Source organism: Myotis brandtii, unplaced genomic scaffold (genome assembly GCF_000412655.1).
Source record: "Myotis brandtii unplaced genomic scaffold, ASM41265v1 scaffold958, whole genome shotgun sequence".
Lineage (NCBI taxonomy): Eukaryota > Metazoa > Chordata > Mammalia > Chiroptera > Vespertilionidae > Myotis > Myotis brandtii.
This window is the reverse complement of record NW_005371960.1, coordinates 119657-137908: the sequence shown is the minus strand read 5'-3', so window position 1 is coordinate 137908 and position 18252 is coordinate 119657. Positions and strand designations below refer to the sequence as shown.

General features: G+C 35.6%; 1 protein-coding gene and 1 pseudogene across 4 annotated transcripts in view; both read right to left on the bottom strand.

Annotated features, from left to right (window-relative positions):
* STRN (striatin, calmodulin binding protein) overlaps positions 1-18252 on the bottom strand; it is an 83302-nt gene that overhangs the window by 51023 nt on the left and 14027 nt on the right. For all 4 annotated transcript variants that reach the window (XM_005886087.2, XM_014533237.1, XM_005886088.2 and 1 more), the window contains exon 2: positions 4452-4555. In XM_005886087.2, the coding sequence (XP_005886149.1) occupies positions 4452-4480 (29 nt within the window). In that variant the 5' untranslated portion in view covers positions 4481-4555. The remainder of the gene's footprint in view (positions 1-4451; positions 4556-18252) is intronic.
* LOC102250317 lies at positions 16566-17554 on the bottom strand (annotated as a pseudogene).

The window sequence follows — 18252 nt, the reverse complement described above, 5'->3', positions numbered from 1 at the left end:
AAATTTTTGTGCACCGGGCCTCTAGTGTTATTATAAGAGGGTAAGATTTAGAGCTATTAAATTGACTCAAAGTAACAATACCTCCTAGGAGTCACAACACAAATTGAAAATAACTGGCTGAGGAAAGAGTAGAAGTAGCAATAAAATTTTATGGAATTAATTTATATATTTTTGTCCTATGCATATAAAGAAAAACATTTTCAAACACAAAATACTGCATTATAGTGCATTCTAGTATTCTTAGGAAAAACTGCAACAGAGCTACAAAAATGAAACAAAATATTCTATGCAATATATACAACAAAAAATAATATAACACTATGAACTAACACTTCATAAAAAATTAGACAAAGACAAAATAAGTAAAGAAACGCTGTGTTTACAAGCTGGGTTCCCTTAAAAATAATTTCATTATATCCAATAAACGTACTGAATTCTTATAACACGCCAGGCACTGTATTGGTTGCTGGGAACAACCTGCAACTTGTAATCAATTATAAGGATGGAGGCAAGAAGATGCCTAAGAGACAGAAATATAAATAAATAACTATAGCATACTGTGGGGTAAGAGCTCAGAATTATATCAACTGTCAGAGGACTTCAGATAAGGAATTAGCTAATTCTGTCAAAGGTGGTGTCAAGGAGACCTACCAAAAAGGAGATAACACATGAGATTTTAACTAAAGTTCAAAATACCATCAGTTTCCCCACCAAATAAACTGATATAGAGGGCATTTCTGCCAGAAGAAACATCTAAAAGTTCCTCAATGTGTGTGTGTGTGTGTGTGTGTGTGTGTGTGTGTGTGTGTGTGTGTCAAGTGAGTCAAAAAACAGCTGTGTGTATATGTATGTGTGTGAATGTGTGTCATGTGTGCATGTATATGTATAGGACTAGCAAGGGGCCTGGATGTAAAAGATTTTACTAAGCAGAATTTTGAAATTAGCCAGATACTTTCAAGCACGGTTATAATATCTGTGTTTTAAAAAACTAGTCCAATGAACATGAAAATACCTAAGAGGTCTAATTCACAAAGAAATACTTTATTACACTTCAATAGTGCCATAATATCAGGAATAATCTCAGATCATTCCATGAACTTCAAAAGATACATAATCAGGGACTCTTTTCCAGGAAAATCCCATTCTTTAAAAAAAAACACACACACACGCAAAAACAAAACAAACAACTTCCCTGGACCAGGCCAGTCTTTCTCTCTCCTATTCTCCAAAGTCAAACTACTTGAAAAATATGCGACTGTATCTGTCTCCACTTTATCTTTCCTACTCACCCCTCAGTCCCCTATGATCTGGTTTATGTTCCTGCTACCTCACTGAAGCTGTTCTGGCAAGGATACCAACAAGCTCTTAACTGGCAAATCCAAATGACTATTTTCAGTATACAATGTACTTGGAGTCTGTTTGGCACTTACAATTGTCAAACTCCCCTTTTCTTGCTTCCAATATACTACTTTCTCCTTCCTTCTCCAACCATTGTTTTGTTGACTTTTCTTTCTCTGCCTTTTCTTCAAACATTTCCATTTCTGTGACTACTGTGGGTTCTATTCTCTTCCCAAAATATTTGTTCTTGTCTCAACTACTCCTATAACTTTACCCACAATATTGATGTGTACATTTCTAGTCATGAGTCCCTCCCATATTTGCTTTTAAACCCTTAATTCTTATCCTTTTTAAAATTCTTAATTGGCCCTAACCGGTTTGGCTCAGTGGATAGAGCGTCGGCCTGCAGACTGAAGGGTCCCGGGTTCGATTCTGGTCAAGGGCATGTACCTTGGTTGCGGGCACATCCTCAGTGGGAGGTGTGCAGGAGGCAACTGATCGATGTTTCTCTCTCATTGATGTTTCTAACACTCTATCCCTCTCCCTTCCTCTCTGTAAAAAATCAATAAAATATATATTTTTTTAAAAATTCTTAATTGTTATCCTTAAATTCAATTGATAAGTTCCAAAACTCACACTTGCCAGAACCCTAGGAATCTTTCTTAAGTTATCTTTCTTCCTCATCTCCTATACCCAATCATCTTCCAAATTATATAGATTCTCTATTTAAAATGTTTCACAGCTGATGCCTCCTCTCTTCTGCAGCTACTATGCTATCGTGTCTCATCCTCAACTATTACAATCTTCCTGCCTGTATTAACAGATTTTTCCAGTCCATCCCCCAAAATGAAGTCACAATGATCTTTCTAAAATATATTCCACACTATTCCATGCTTAAACCTTTCAATTGCATGACAGCTAAATGCAATATGTATTTCTAAACCAGAAAAAAAAAAACACCTATAAAGATCGTATTAGAATATTTGGTTAAAAAAATGCTATGAAGATCATCACTGGAACATATGAATATGGACTTTGTTAGATAATGGAACTATATCAACATTAAATTTCCTTAATTTGATAATAAGCTGTAATTATACAATGGAATGTCCTTGTTCTTAGAAAATATATAGGAAGGAATTTAGGAGAGAAGGGATTTAATGTCTGCAACTCAGTAGGAATGATTCAGGAAAAACAATGGTATAGTGTGCATGATGACAGTTAATATACAGAAATGTGGTCAAATTGATGAATCTGGGTAATTGGTATACAGGTCCTGCAACTTCTATTAGTTTGAGATTATTTTAGAAAGTTTTTGAAAATTTTCAATATTCCCTATTATATGTAAGATAAAAGTTTCAATTCCTTAGTTAGGCTTTCCATGATCACTTATCAAATCACAACTAATGTCCTTCCTTCCAATACACAGTAATTATAAATTTCTGAACACACCAAACTGCTTTATTCTGTGTAAAACATATCCCTCTCTACTTCCTGAACCTTGTCTATTATTTTTTATAGTGTTCAAACACATTATTTTTTATGATGGTCAAGCCTCACCTCTTCTAATTACACCTTCCTTTTTACTTCCACCTTCCAGACAGAAATATCCACTCCCTTCTTTGTGACCCACTGTATCCCATACAGATTTCTCCCATAGCACCGATCAGACTGCATCGCACTTTGTGGCTTCCAAGTGTGTTTCCAGTTACTGTAAGCCAGTAAGGACAAGGACTATGACCTATGTTTAGACTCAGGTCCAGCACAAGTGCTTAAACTGGATGCACAGATTAATATGTTTAATGAGAAGGGACACGGACACACACACAATATTCTTGGTTATGTAATATCTGTGTATTTCAATACTTCCATCTTACGAATACTGTAATGTTCTGGTAAAGAGTACAGGCTTCAGAAACAGACAGACCTAAGCAATCTGAAGCACAGCTCTACCTGACTGTAACTCTATCCAGTCACTTTGTTTTTAAGCCTCAGGGCCTGCAATATAGTAGTTAATAAACAGTGTCCATTTTATTATTTCTCACTTCACTTATGCCTATAATTCAGATAGCATAAAGTCTCAATTATTCCAAAATTATTCCAAAATTACTACCTTTAAAAGTCTGGGTGTTTTTTTCCATCTCCACAATCCAGTTTTCAATCAACTTCTCAAGGAAAAGAACTGCCTATTTTTCACTAAGAAGTCAACCTGTTGTCAATCTCTTGTGCCATTTAAAGATGCCACATGAAATTGAACACAAATTCCAATAAAGTTTTATTTCTTGATATTCATAAATAGTATCTGCTAAATGTTATTTTATGGTAGTTTTGCAAACAGCCCATACATCAACTTCAAAATAATGAGAAAAGAATGTGATCACCAAAAATAAAGCAAAATAGAGAATTTCAATATATCTATCAAGTACTCAAAACAAAGAATGGTTTCACACCGCTGATGCATGCGTGCGTGCACACACACACACACACACACACATCCAAAGACCATCATCCACTAAAGCAAATAAAGCTAATTTATATGAAAATTTCCAAAACTCTTATTTATGATGTATTATCCTTGACTTATGACCCAAGTTTTGTTATTTGAGTATCTCAGACACTAGCAAACTAAAAAGGTAAGGTTTGCTTATGGAGAAATATTTATAGCTGATAGCAAAGGAACAAAATATCAAAAAAGTCTATAAAAAGATTCCTCTGCCAGAGCAATTTTTTTCCAAAGAAAATACATCAAATTGAGTAATATTAGATGATAAGAAAATGGTTATAAGCATTATAGAATTTCCTTTACAACTAAAAACTATTTCAATTCCATAAAGAAATGGATATTAAAAGTTCAATAAGTACATGTTTCTTAAGAAAGAAGAGGGTATGGGAAAATTGTTGCTAAAAATTTTTTAATCATATAAATCAGTTTATTGGTCATTATTAAATGTTAACAACAAAATAAAATTAACATATTATAACCATTATAAACATTTATTACAAATGACATTTCCTGAATTCAGAAGCATCAAGTACTAAAATTTAGATTTAAGAACGGCAGGAAAATTATTCCAAATTTTAAGAGAAGACTATCTTGCATTTTACTGAATTACCTTTCCTGTTTAAGAGCATACTCCAGCATTTTGATCCTCCTCACAAGATCCTTCTTCAAATTTTCTTGGCCTTTCCTTTCACCCTGAAGAAATGCAATCTGGGCCTGAGTAGGGAAAAGAAAGATAAAACTCAGTTTAGAGCAAATAATTTTTTTTTAAAACTCAGTTGAGGAAAGAATCTTTGGAAGATAGGACAGTTAGATGAAAAAAACATTTCCTTTACATATCTGTCACAAAGTATGCAGGTATATAGGAAGGCATTGACTGCAAGAAAAAAAGGGGGCTTAATGTATGATTCTGGACTAGATTTGGCTATAAAAGGAAGTCACTGGGACAACTGGCAAAACATGAATGGGGTCGCAGGATTGGAGATAGTTAACATGTCAATGTTAGTTTCCTGACTTTGATGGCTATATGTGGTTACATAGAACAGTACTTGTTTATAGGAAATAAACCCTAAAGTATTTTGTGGGAGGCTATGGACCATCAGGCTGGCTAGCAACTTGCCCTCACATGGTTCAGGACAAAAATAATTCTTTGTATTGTCCTTGCAACTTTTCTGTCAATATAAGATTTAAAATCTTTTATTTTGAAACAAATACTATGCCAACTTCCTTGCTATGATAAGATACAAACAATACAATTTAATACCAGCATCATGAATAATAAAGAAACCCTAGAAGTACTGATAATCAGAAACAAAACAAGGTGTTCATTTTTCACCACAAATATTTTACCTTGTTCTGGAGGTGGGAGCCAGTGTCATTAGTTCAGAAACAAATAAGTTTAAAAATAGAGAAGAGCAAATTAAATTACTATTATTTGCAAATGATATGAGTGGATACCTGGAAAATCCAATAAAATTAATTGTAAACAATTATAAAAATAGAGGAATTTTAGTAATGTAGGTGCATGTAGAAAATAATCAATTGAAACCCATGGGCTTCTATAAAAACTACTAGTAAGATGATATAATGAAAGGAAACAATCCCACTTATAACAAAAATGGTAAGATGATTAGAATAAAATAAGAGCTATGCAGAGAGTATTTTAAATAGTACACTAAAAAGTGCCTGAAACAAATGAGAAGCAAAGCCATGTTCTTAAAAAGAATTACAATGATTTTATTTCTCCCTAAATAAATCTTTAAAAATTATGCAAGCCCAATTAAAATACCAACAGTGTGTTTTTTAAAAGCATCATAGTCCTAGCTGGTTTGGTTCAGTGGATAGAATGTCGGCCTTCAGACTGACAGGTCCTGGATTCAATTCCGGTCAAGGACACATGCCCGAGTTGTGGGCTCGATACCAGTAGGGGGCGTGCAGGAGGCAGCTGATCAAAGATTCTCTCTAATCATTGATGTTTCTATCTCTCCCTCTCCCTGCCTTTCTGAAATCAATAAAAATATATTTAAAAACATCATACACAATGATTCTAAAGAACATATTGTTAGGACTATAGAGCAATACAATCATTAAAGGCCATTTGTAAGCTTCCCCCCATAGGAGAAAGGCCAGGAAAAACTTGTTGGACACCAGGAATCAGACCATATAAGGAATTGAAACTGTCCTAAAGACACCTGATTGCACAATTGCATTCCATGAGCATTCCAAGCTCACCAGCCCCCAGACCCACTGACAACAAGAGCTGCCCGCCAGTGACTGCATACAAGGATGAAACTCTAGGTCTTGAGTGCTGCCATCATCATCCCAATGTCCCCTGTGCAGCCCCTTCCCTTTGGTTATTCCATCCGTCATCCTTTTCCTTAAATAAATTCAATTTTTTAATTTTTCTTAAGTACCATCTGAGATGGCTATTTAGCCCGTCTGCATGCATCAGCCATGTTAACCTTTCACATATGGAAAAATTAAAAAGCAACAATGAACAAATTATTTAAAAGCCTTAAAATATTTTAAAACTTAAACTTTTAAAAGTCACTTAAAAAGTGTAGTGATTCATAAATGGAGACACACATGGTACAATCCCAAAACAAAGCCAAGTATATACAGGAATTTAGTTAAAGCTAAAGGTGACACTATATGCACATGATTGGGGAAAATGTGGATTATTCAATAAATGTTGATGGGAAGCCATCTGAAAATTATTTCCCACATCAAATCGAATGCCAAATGGGTCAAAAAATTTTAAAGGAGCCCTAAAGTGAGAAGAAAAGTTAGAGTTCGTTTTTGTTTTAATAATCTCAGGGTTAGGGATGCCTTTCTGAAAATAAGACAAAACTCAAAGCCATAAAAGACTAATAAACTTAAACTCAAAAAAATAAAAGTTACATATGGCAATAAAAAATTGTTGAACAACTATCATAAAAAGTAAGAATTATTTTTAAGCAAATGTGCAAAAAATAGGAAAGCAGTCATCACAAATCACAAAAGTTTACTTTTTTAAATATATTAACAGTACCTACAAATCAATAAGGAAAAGGTCAGGAACTCAATAGGAAAACAAAGGACATGTTGATTGAAAGGAAATACAAAAGGCTCAAACATATGAAAAAGCACATGCAAGAGAAATGCCAATTAAAATTGCAATCAGTTAATACTGTTAAATGAATAAATGTGAATATTTGAAATTTGCAACTCCAAGCCTCATGTATTAGGAGACTCCCAGGTCTCATCTTAGCTTTTTTGTATACGTATGTGTTCTGCTCTTATACCCAAACTAGATTGGAAGTGCACTGTGAGAAAGAATTTGGTTTTGTCCTTCCTTTATTCTTCCTTACAGCAATTTGGACTGTGGCAGGTATTAAATATTCCCTCAAACACTCTATTGAACTGGATGAAAATGGCGGACTTTATTTTCTTATCAGGATACAGCTAAAAACACAATTATAAACAAGGAATCTGGGAGAGAATCAAAAAAGCTAGTGTGTACTAGTCAGTCGACTTGAGGGCCTATATAAGATTCATACCTCTGTGGGGTAAAGAGCTATGTTCCTTGCTCTTAACAGACCCTTTTGCTTTATTTCTGGCCACCTAATGTGTCACAAATGGTGTAAGTCAGTGGTTCTCCAAGTGTTGTCCCAGAGTAGCAGCATTAGCACCACCTGGGTACTTGGTGGGAATGCAAATTTTCAGACCCCACTCCAGGCCTGTTGAATCAGAAACTGAGGGTGGGGCTGACAGATGAAAGCTGTGTTTTAACAGGTCCTCTAGGTGATTCTGAGCTTAGGTTTGATATCAAGTTTGGTGATGTCGTCTTTAGAAGAAAGGGCTAGCTAGAGGCAATGATTGCATGCCAGAGAAAACCAACTAGTAGTAGCCTGGAACACTCTTTCCTCAGATTTCATCTTCTCAGGCCAAATGGCACCTTATCAGTAGAGCCTTTCTTCCCCATTCTACCCTCCCAAGCATTCCATATCCCACTCACCACACTTTATCACAGCTCTTATTACCATCTAACATTTTAAGAATGCATTTATTTATTACTGTTGAGTTGAGCTTCATGTGGGTAGGATCTGTTATAATCATTGTTGTTTCTCCAGTGCCTGGCATGAAGTAGGCATTTGAAAAACATCTGTTGAATGAAAATATGAATCACTAATGCCAAAATCTAAATTCATAAACATTCTAGTACCAGTCTCCACACCAAATGCCCTAAGCTGTTCAATCTTAACACCTTTTTCAAAGGTCTGGCATTTCCAGGTTAATAGCATAGCCTCCCCTACTATGCATACACACATCAAAATCTAGGGACATTAGGGCTAAAGTAGTGACAAACGAATAAAACAGAGTTCACAGTCCAGTGAATGAAACATGTATGCTGAATAAAATATATGTGGATTGGTAGCATATGTTGTGTGCTACTAGAGCCAGAAATTATAGGCAAAAGCAATGAATATATAAATAAAATACAGTGGGATGCCTATTTAACTCTAGAGGCTAGTAAAGAACTGATGTTTAACTCAAAAACTATATCTTATTCCGGTATTAACTCTATAGTTAACTTTATCTTTTAACAAACTAGTGACTTTCCTGAAATTTCTTTATAAAGTTTGTGTCATTTTTATTTATCTAACATTTCTTTCAATCATAAATTTTACTTATTTATTCAATCATTTTTAGAACATAAATGTCCAAAACATACATTCCCATACATCATATATTCTTACTCAAGAGACAATAATACCATTAAGAGGACAGATTAAAAAGAAGACATGGGATTTGGGAAACAAGAGTTCTAACAATGGAGGGCAGCAAAAGAAAGTTTTAAATTAAATCTGGCTCACAGGCCAAAATAGCAGGTAGCCTACATTAGAGCAAGGCAGAAAACTCTAGAAATAAGATCAATAGTTGAAAAAAGGGGATAAGGGGCCTAAAAAATTATTTGGTAATTTTCACCACATATAAATTTGTATATAAAGTCTACTGAAGTTTATGGAAACAAAAGTAGAACAATGCTCAAAGAAAATTAAGCCATGAAAAAAAGGAGGTAATCATTAACTGCAGGAAAACCAAAAGTTGCATAGGAAAAGAAACAATCATAGTATACTATTTGGCTGGCTCCTAAATGGGTATTATTTATGTATGTTTACATAAATATAAACAATAATTTTAAATATCTATATATATAAAAGGCTAATGTGCTAAGTGTCCAACTGCCCGACTGGTCACTAAGACACGCACTGACCTATCAGGGGGCAGATGCTCAATGCAGGAGTTGCCGTGATGTGCACAGAGAAATGGCACTGCAGACCTGGCGCCCACAAAGCAACACTCGGCTTTCCCCAACTGGGACAAAGGCCCTGCCACCACCCTGGAGCAACAGCCCACCAAATTGGAGCCAACACTGCTGAGACCCCATGGCGCAAAATGTGGCCCACAGCCCAGCCCAGAAATGGTCGCTGTGGGCACCAGGTAATGACGACACATAGCAACAGCTGGCTTCTTCTCCCTAGTAATGACTAGCCTCCTTGCAATTTCTTCAGCCCAGAAACACGACTTGCTTTATAGCCAGGTGCAAACATTTCACACTTTAACAAAATGTCTGTGAAGCGTTTTCCCATGCCTCATCTCATTTGATCCTCACAGAAGTCCTGGAGTAGGTAGACAGGAGACTCGGTGAAATCCTATTTTCTTTTCATTAGCCAGAAAATGGAGATTTAGAAAGTTTAGAAACTTGACCCGACTGAAAAGTAAGAAATGGTGGACCTTGAGAATGACTTTGGGTTTTCTCACTGTGCAGAATATAGTCAAACACTGCTGCATTTAAATATTTTACCCTTTGTTCTCCCTGCATGATCTACAATAATAATCTGCTTCATATTGATATTTACTGCTGTGTTGCTGACAATTACCTGAAAGAGAAGTTGGGGAGCTTCACTGGGCTGGAAAAAGTTTAGCTACATCAGAAAGTAGGTCTAATTAAGCAAGTTTATTATATATATATATACACACACATATATATATGGCTAAATTGACTCACGCATGCGCAATACATTTAAGTTCTCACTGGCACCAATCGCATGCATGTGTTTCAATCTGTCATTGTCAATGGTGAATTTGGTTGACACTTCTATTATAGAGAAAGGGTGAATAGCGATATTAAAATATTTCTAATTAATTTCCTTTCAATGTGCACGAATTTGTGCACCAGGCCACTAGTTTTTATATAACTGGGGGATAGGAAGTAGAGCCAAGAAGGGACAAAATAGTTAAATCCTCATCTACCACACATAGAGTTAGTAGATATTCTTTAAAATAATTTTTACAGTCTAACCAATATACTGCAATAAAATCCACCCATTCATTTACTGAGAGCTTACCATGTAACCAAACTGTGCTAAACACTGGAAGGATAACCCCACCGGAGACACAGTCCATTTTTTATAGAGCTTATAATCTACATAAAATACTGTGTATTTCTTAAAGGAGTCCTTTTTCTTAACATTTGTATAGAAATAGCATAAGCCTTTCTGACTTCTGAAGAAGTTATTATAATCAGAGCTAAATGCCTATAATAAAAGTATTCAAATGCATGATATTTTATTTAATAAACTATAAGATATACTCCAAAGGAAAACAGAATAGAAAATGTAAACAGGAGATATAATAAAAGCTTACTTTTAAAAAAAGGTCAATAGTAATCAACACAATAACAAAATGAAGAGCCATGAGACTATATTGATGAAAGATCATTACATGAAAAATTACAGAGCCTAACTAGTAAAACAATATACCAAATTATCACAGTTTTAAATATAAACAGCTAAGCCCTGGCCAGTGTGGGTCAGTTGGTTGGAGGATCATCCTGTACACGAAAAGACGGCGGGTTTGATTCCAGCCAGGGCACATAGCCAGGTTGTGGGTTTGATCCCCAGTCATGGTGTGTGCCAGAGGCAACTGATCAATGTGTCTCTCTCACAGCAATGTTTCTCTTTCTCTCTCTCTCTCTCTCTCTCTCTCTCTCTCTCTCTCCCCCTTCCTTTCTCTAAAAATAAAAATAAAATAAAATAAATATTAACAATTGAAGTTGGGTGAAGATTTTTTAATACTCTTCTTGGAACTTTCCTGTAAGTTGGATTTTTTTTTCAAGTTTTTAAAAAGGCAGCTCTGATGCATCATGCATAGCATACCTGTTAAAAATATAAAACAATGTTCACAGACAGATAAATTACAGATATATCTTTATATGGCTGGCAGCAATGCAAAATTTTTTTTGGCAAAAGGGGCCTGACAATGCTACACACATACCCTATAACCTGGTATGGAAACACCAGCCCCTTCCTCCACATCATCCAAAAAAAAGTAATATGCACAGATTTTCAGATACACTCTACTTTTGCTTCTATTTTTACCCTTTGAATTCTTTCCTTCTGATTTCCCTTTCAATCCATTTCTCTACATAGATAGAATTATGGTATAGAATTTTATAGTTTACATTTTGTTATGCAGTTTTTGTGTTATTACTGTATTTATGACCATCATTTTCATAGGGTTTATTATAGATCTCCAAATAAATTTACCATAACTCTTACTTAATCATTGTGGCAGATTCTGTGTACTAGCTATTCAAAATACATATTCCCATCCCCCTTCCACCTTGTAACTTCCCACTATAGAATCTGGAAAGCCAAATGCTTGCTGTCTTGGGTTGTGTGTGTCCACACATAGCTATGTAACCAGTGAAATATAAGGTGAAATGTCGAAAGCTAATTCCAGCATGTCAGCAGGGTGAATCATCTGGAGATGGCTGAGGGCATTTCATCAAACCTGAAAAGGATGCATTAAATGATTGCTTGCTGCCAGACACTAAGGGCATCTTAATCTACATGTTATTGCCTCCTAGTGGCCAAACACCTAAACAGCTAGGCAGTTTTTCCCCAATCTGACAATGGATTCTGTAAACTATCTACCTTGCCTTAGGAAAAATTGTGTTAATAAAGAGCAAGGGGTCCTGAGACAAAGAAGAACTTGGTGTCTTTAGCCAAGCTCCTCTGGCCCCCAAATGCCTTTCAAAATTATGTTTCCTCTCTGGACTCTCAATTAATTTACACACAGCGCTTCTCCAGATTCCTGAACCCTTCTAGATGCTGGATCAAGACCACCGGCATTAGTGAAAGATTTATACAGTCTGAAGAGAAACCAGAGTACTAGTGAGATATATATGAATGCTGCGGGTGGGGAGAAGGTTACTTCTGGGAAAGTTTATCACTCACTGATAAAGAAGGCTCATCTGCTTTTACTGAGGTCTTAATGTCTGTAACTACAATAGCCTCCCTTTCTCCATGGTTTCGCTTTCAACAGTTTCAGTTACCTGAAGTCAACTGTTGTCCAAAAATATTAAATGAAAAATTCCAGAAATAAACAATTCTTAAGTTTTAAATTGCACAGCATTCTCAGTAGCATGATGAAATCTCACACTGTCCCACCCGAGACATGAATCATCTCTTTGTCTAGTGTATCCATACTGTATAAGCTCCTGCATTTTAGTCATTTAGCAGCCAACTTGGTTATCAGATCAACTGTGGGGTATCGCAGTGCTTGTGTTCAAATAACCCTTATTTTACTTAATAATGACCCCAAAGCACAAGAGTAGTGATCCTGGCAATTCGAATATGTCAAAAAGAGGCTGTGAAGTATATATATATGGGAAAATATATATTATATATGGGGTTCAGTACTATCCAGTTTCTGGCATACACTGGAGGGGAAGGTTCTTGGAACACAATACTGTTTAGCAATCTTGTAATCACAATGTAACAAGAAGGAAGACAATAAGCCGCTACATTGGGGGTAAAGGATGGCGGAAAAGAAGAGAAAAAGCCTAGATTCTTTGTCTTCACTGAGCAACTGCAACAGCTAATGTCAGAGAAAAGGACTACCCACAAACAGAATGTGAGAAAAATTCTTTATGTTTTTATGTCACTGTTAAAAGGATTTACTTGTAGCCAAAAGCATTCCCAGTAATACTCACTTCACTACAGTCTGACATTTAGATTATAATTTTTCACCATCTATATATATAAAAGCCTAATATGCAAAGTGTCCTCTCGGGAGTTTGACCAACCGGGAGTTCTGTCGCTCACTATGACGTGCGCTGACCACCAGGGGGTGGCGCAGAACAAAGAAAGGCCCTGGCCGGCAGCCGGCAGCCGCTAGGGACCCAACCCGTGCACGAATTTCGTGCACTGGGCCTTTAGTTACAATACAAATTGCCAATGATGTTCTTCATGTATATTAGACTTTTAAGGCAATTTTTGTTTATTTCTCTGGGATAGACTGCAACAAGTAGGATCACTATATCAAAGTATAACTATGTTTCCTGATAGATACTGACCAATTGCCAATACCACTAATAAAGCATGAGAGTAAAATTTAACACTTCTCCCCTACCATTAGGTGTTTTCGTTGGTTTTTAAATATTCATAAATAGAAAAGGGTACTTCATTGCTTTAATGTATATGTTTTTTATAATTATTGACTATTTTGCTACATGTTAACTATTGTCCTCCTCTGAGCCCTCTGCTAAACAAGAACCAATCTTTGAACTTCCAGGTTCATCGTTGCCTAATTTAAGCAAGAATTTCACTAAGCCGGTCTAGCAAGAATCCCCCATTTTCATAATCTCATCACCCTCAATCTCTGATGAAATTCCTCATCACCCACCATCCTCCAGGTGATGTCTGATCACCCTGGCTTGCCTTCAGAAAGAATTTCTGTCAAGTAACTTCCTCTTGGTAACTTTCACCCACCAAACCTCACCCTCCTCCTAGGTGACAAATTCCCATTTTCCTTGTTATATTCAGAATTGAGCCCAATTATATGCTGAGGTCTTTTCCCCCTTTTATAACAGCTCCTGATTAAAATCTGTTTTTACCACTCTAACCACTGGTTTTCTTTCATACTTCTAAATGTAAAATTTAGAGTTTCTAAAAACAAAATCTAAGTTTAACTCAATTCTAAATAAGGACTAAAACTGGTGTGTGTGTGTGTGTTTTGTAGAAAAATTGGTGGTGTCTAGTCAGTGATTCAGTTCTAAATCTCTTCTCGTTTTTAAGTTATAGCTAACTTACAAAAACATTTTTTAAATCACTATAGATTCCTTAACCAGGGAAGTCCAGTTTTATTAAAATAAGCTTTTATTAATAATTACCTGACTTTCAACCATCATAACACACTCATTTCCTGATAAAATATTAGGTCATGATGTCAAAGTAACAACTTTTATTCAAACAGTCTAAAAAGAAAATACAATAGAACATAATGTAGGGAAAATAGGAAAGACTTATTAGATACATATTAAAAATACTTATATGTGTTTTAGGTATTGATAGATATATATTAAATATAAGCCTTGATATATATTGAATCTTAAAGATCAAGAAATTCCTATCTTCATTTTTTAAAAAGCTAACATAACTTAATTTTTCTTGATAACTCAGGATCACAACTATATACATATCAATTATTGAACTGTACTGTACAAAAATTCAATGTTCTTTGATTTAGGAGTTGGGAAATTCCTACTCCTGGTTCTCTCACTAATCCATGTGATCTTATTCAAGTTACCCAACTTTTCTGAACTTCAGTCCCCTCAACTATACAATGAGAGTTTAACATTCTGTGATTATATGGAACTAAAAGATCACAGTGTGGAAAACACCAAAGTACTGATCCCAAAACAATGAATTGGTTGATTTTTTAAAATAAGATTTATATTTGCCCAGCCAGTGTCGCTCAGTGGTTGAGTGTCAACCTATGAACCAGGAACTCACCGTTCAATTCCCAGTCAGGGCAAATGACCGGGTTGCGGGCTTGATCCCCAATGTGGGGTGTGCAGGAGGCAACTGATCAATGATTCTCTCTCATTATTGATGTTTCTATCCCGCTCTCCCTCTCCCTTCCCCTCCCTCTAAAAAAAATCAATTTAAGATTTATATTTGTTTGCATTCTATTTGCATCCTTCTCATAGATTAATGGTATACAGTTGAATTAACATCTTCCAAGGCAGTATTGCTTTGGCTAATTTTTAAAATTTTATTACTGAATACACAACAACAGCCACCTTCTAAAAGACATCCCCATCCTACAGAATAATCATCCTCCTCTCTATAGTGGGTTTTTGTGGGGGTTTTTTTTTCTGGCATTATTAGTTCAGGGGCTTCTTCTTGCAAATTTGAACTCAATTTTAACATCATCATTATTAACACATGCTGTGATAGGTGCTAGAAATAAAATTTTTAAAAGATACAGAGGAAGCTGCTAAAGCCCCAAGAGACAGGGACCACCAATGGCATTCTATAGATTCTATGCTATTTATTGCTATACTCCCAGAACAGTCACTTGCATGTAGCAGATGCCCAATAAATATTTGTTAAATTAATTAAACAGTTTCATAAAAAGCAAGTAAACAGTATTAGGTAGCATAGCCTAAGTGCCAAATGATAAAGCAAGTACTAAAAAAAGAACAATCAATAAAACTAAGGGTATCCAAAAACTCTTCATGTTGGAAATAGAACTTAAGCTAAATTTGAATAAAGAACCCATAAACCTGAAAAAGAAATACAAACCACAATGTGATGAAAGAATATTTAAGAATGTCCTTTTTGAACAATATTTTTTAAAAAGTAGACATGGCTCATGTGCAATGCAAGATTGCACTATTTTGGTTTCCTATCCTAACAGGTAGAAAATATAAATAACCTAATAATGGAGAAATGTGAAATCTGCTATAGGCAAAAATAAAAAAGAATGCCTGAACAAATCAGTACTTTTAGAAGCTTTAGAGGAAGTACTGTGTAGAATACCTTGGCCAAGGGAGAGACCAGAGGTAAAAACTTAAGAAGGCCCCTACTGCAGTCATCCAGATATGAGGTGATGAGGATCTGGACCAGGGTAACAATAGCATTAGGAATTAAACGATTACAACTGGATTTAAAACATTACACAGAGTTTATAAAATCAGGTACATAGCTGGGAGAGAGAGAACCAAAGAATGAAATTTTCAGTGAAAGATGATCTGTTTCTAGAAAAGATAAGAGGAGCTGGTTATGAGAAGATCAACTTGGTTTGGGAGATGAATCTTAGAAAGGATGATTGAGTTTCAAGTGATAGGTCATCCAGGTAAAGACATTAGTAAGAAATACTACAAATAGAATTATAATGTGGAAAAGCTAAAGACTAGCTAGACCTGTAATTTTATGAGGTATCTAAACAAAGGATTCAAGTAGAGTGGAAGGACTTAAAGAGTAGCTATTGAAAAAAACAAAACAGTATAATCTGGGACTGAAAGCGAGAGCACAAGAGACTGAGAAATGAGTAACTCAAAAAAGAGAAAGAGAACAAAGAAAAAAAAAAAGAGAAAGATGAGACTAGTAAAAAACTGAAGGTAGCCCTAGCTGGTTTGGCTCAGTGGATAGAGTGTCAGCCTGCTGACTGAAGGGTTCCAGGTTCATCCCGGTCAAGGGCACATGCCTAGGTTGTGGACTCCATCCCCAGTAGGGGGCGTGCAGGAGGCAGCTGATCAATGATTCTCATCATTGATGTTTCTATCTATCTCTACCCTCTCCCTTCCTCTCTGCAATCAATAAAAATGTTTTTTAAAAAAAACCTGAAGGTAGTAAATGTGGTCTGCACAGAGAAATAAAAGAGAATAAGGGACAGGATGACAGTACCAATAGATAAGAGCTGAAAAAGGATTTCTTTTGTTGTTACTTAATATGTGGTGATATTTTGTTATTGTTGTTCTAATCACAAACTGGATTTTTTATTTGTCACCATTAAATGTTTGAATTTTAAACAGACTCTTGAACTAGGGACTCATATCCATCAGCTTGTCCAACTTTAGCCCCCGTCTCATCGCCAGTAGCTTGCCAGAACTGCTAACTTCACCATGAAGCTCCATGAGTTTTCCTGATTCAAACTTGAATTTCTTCAGCATTTTTATTTTTCTAACAAAAACATCATGGAGCGGATAAACAGATTGGCAAGCATTTTCTATGTCTTTTCCAATGCCAAATGGAATCAGTTTACTGACCACTTCTTTCAAGTCATTTGTCTGCACCTCTTGGGTCATGACTTCCATCACCTTCTCCGGATTTGGTGGACCTGTTGATGCTGAGCATAAGAAGTCTTCCAAATCTGAGTGTTGCATTGTTCAGTAAAACCAACACAGGATCAACGAAGCAAATAGTCTTGACATTAACATGAGCTTCAATCATGATCTGCCATTTTTTGACCATGGTATGATCCATGCCATTGGAAATTAGTCAGGTAGTTTTTGCCCTGAACATCCTCAGTAATTAGCTTGAATTTTCTAAACACACCTTCATCATTCTGCAGATCAGCTAGGCTCACTTCAAAAACACAACCCTTGAAACCATCAGATGCAATTTTGGTTGCTTGAGTTCTTGTGATTAGTGTTTTTCCAGTATTTCCTATGTTGAACATAGCTGGTGCTTTCACATCATATCAATCTTTCTCAAAAAATGGATCAACCACTTTCTTCTTGGCTCCCTTTTTGCTGCCTTTCATAAGTCGCCTGTTCTTGCCCACCGTGCTGCTCAGAGAGTCAAAAGGGATGGCTGGTTGGTTTTTAAATGGGGAAAACGAAAATGGCATTGCCAAAGTGGATATTACCATTGGCATGATGGACTCAGCTCTACCTGAAGTTAAGAATCATTGCTTGATTACAAGCTACATGTGAGGTAAAACCACACCTGCCTGCTTTTCACTCTCTCTCCAGTGCCTAAAAGAATTCCAGGTACTCAGTAAGCAGCTAATGTTGCAACTAAAAGCCTTGCAAACAAAAGCATAATTTTTAAAAAATTCTCAATGATAAAATTTCTATGAGATTTTGGCAACTTTAACATTTCCATATTTTAGCGCTTTTGTGCTTCTCACTTAGTTTGCTAGCTATAAGGATCTAAAATGCTAAACTTTAATTTTTGATGAAAAGAAGCAAGCTTAGTGATAAGGAAATCAGAATTTTCATTCTAAATTCTGGATAACAGAGGCATTTCCATGTTATTAAAGAAGCAGAGTTTTAAAAAGCTTTAAAATCATAATATATTGGTAATGCATCTATAAATAATCAGAAATATAGAATGTAAAATATTTTACTTAAAATAAGATTTATCTTCATAGAAAAATATTCCATTTGCTTTCCATTTAAAAGGAATAGGAAATGTGTATAAAATTTGAAGATAGGGGCTTTAGAAAAGAAAAAAAATGTTACACATCCCTGCTGATTATAAAGATTTTTAGAAGGAAGATAAACAATCCAATCAAAAAAATGGCAAAGGACCCTAAATAGACACCTTCAAAAGAGCCAAGACAGAAAGCCA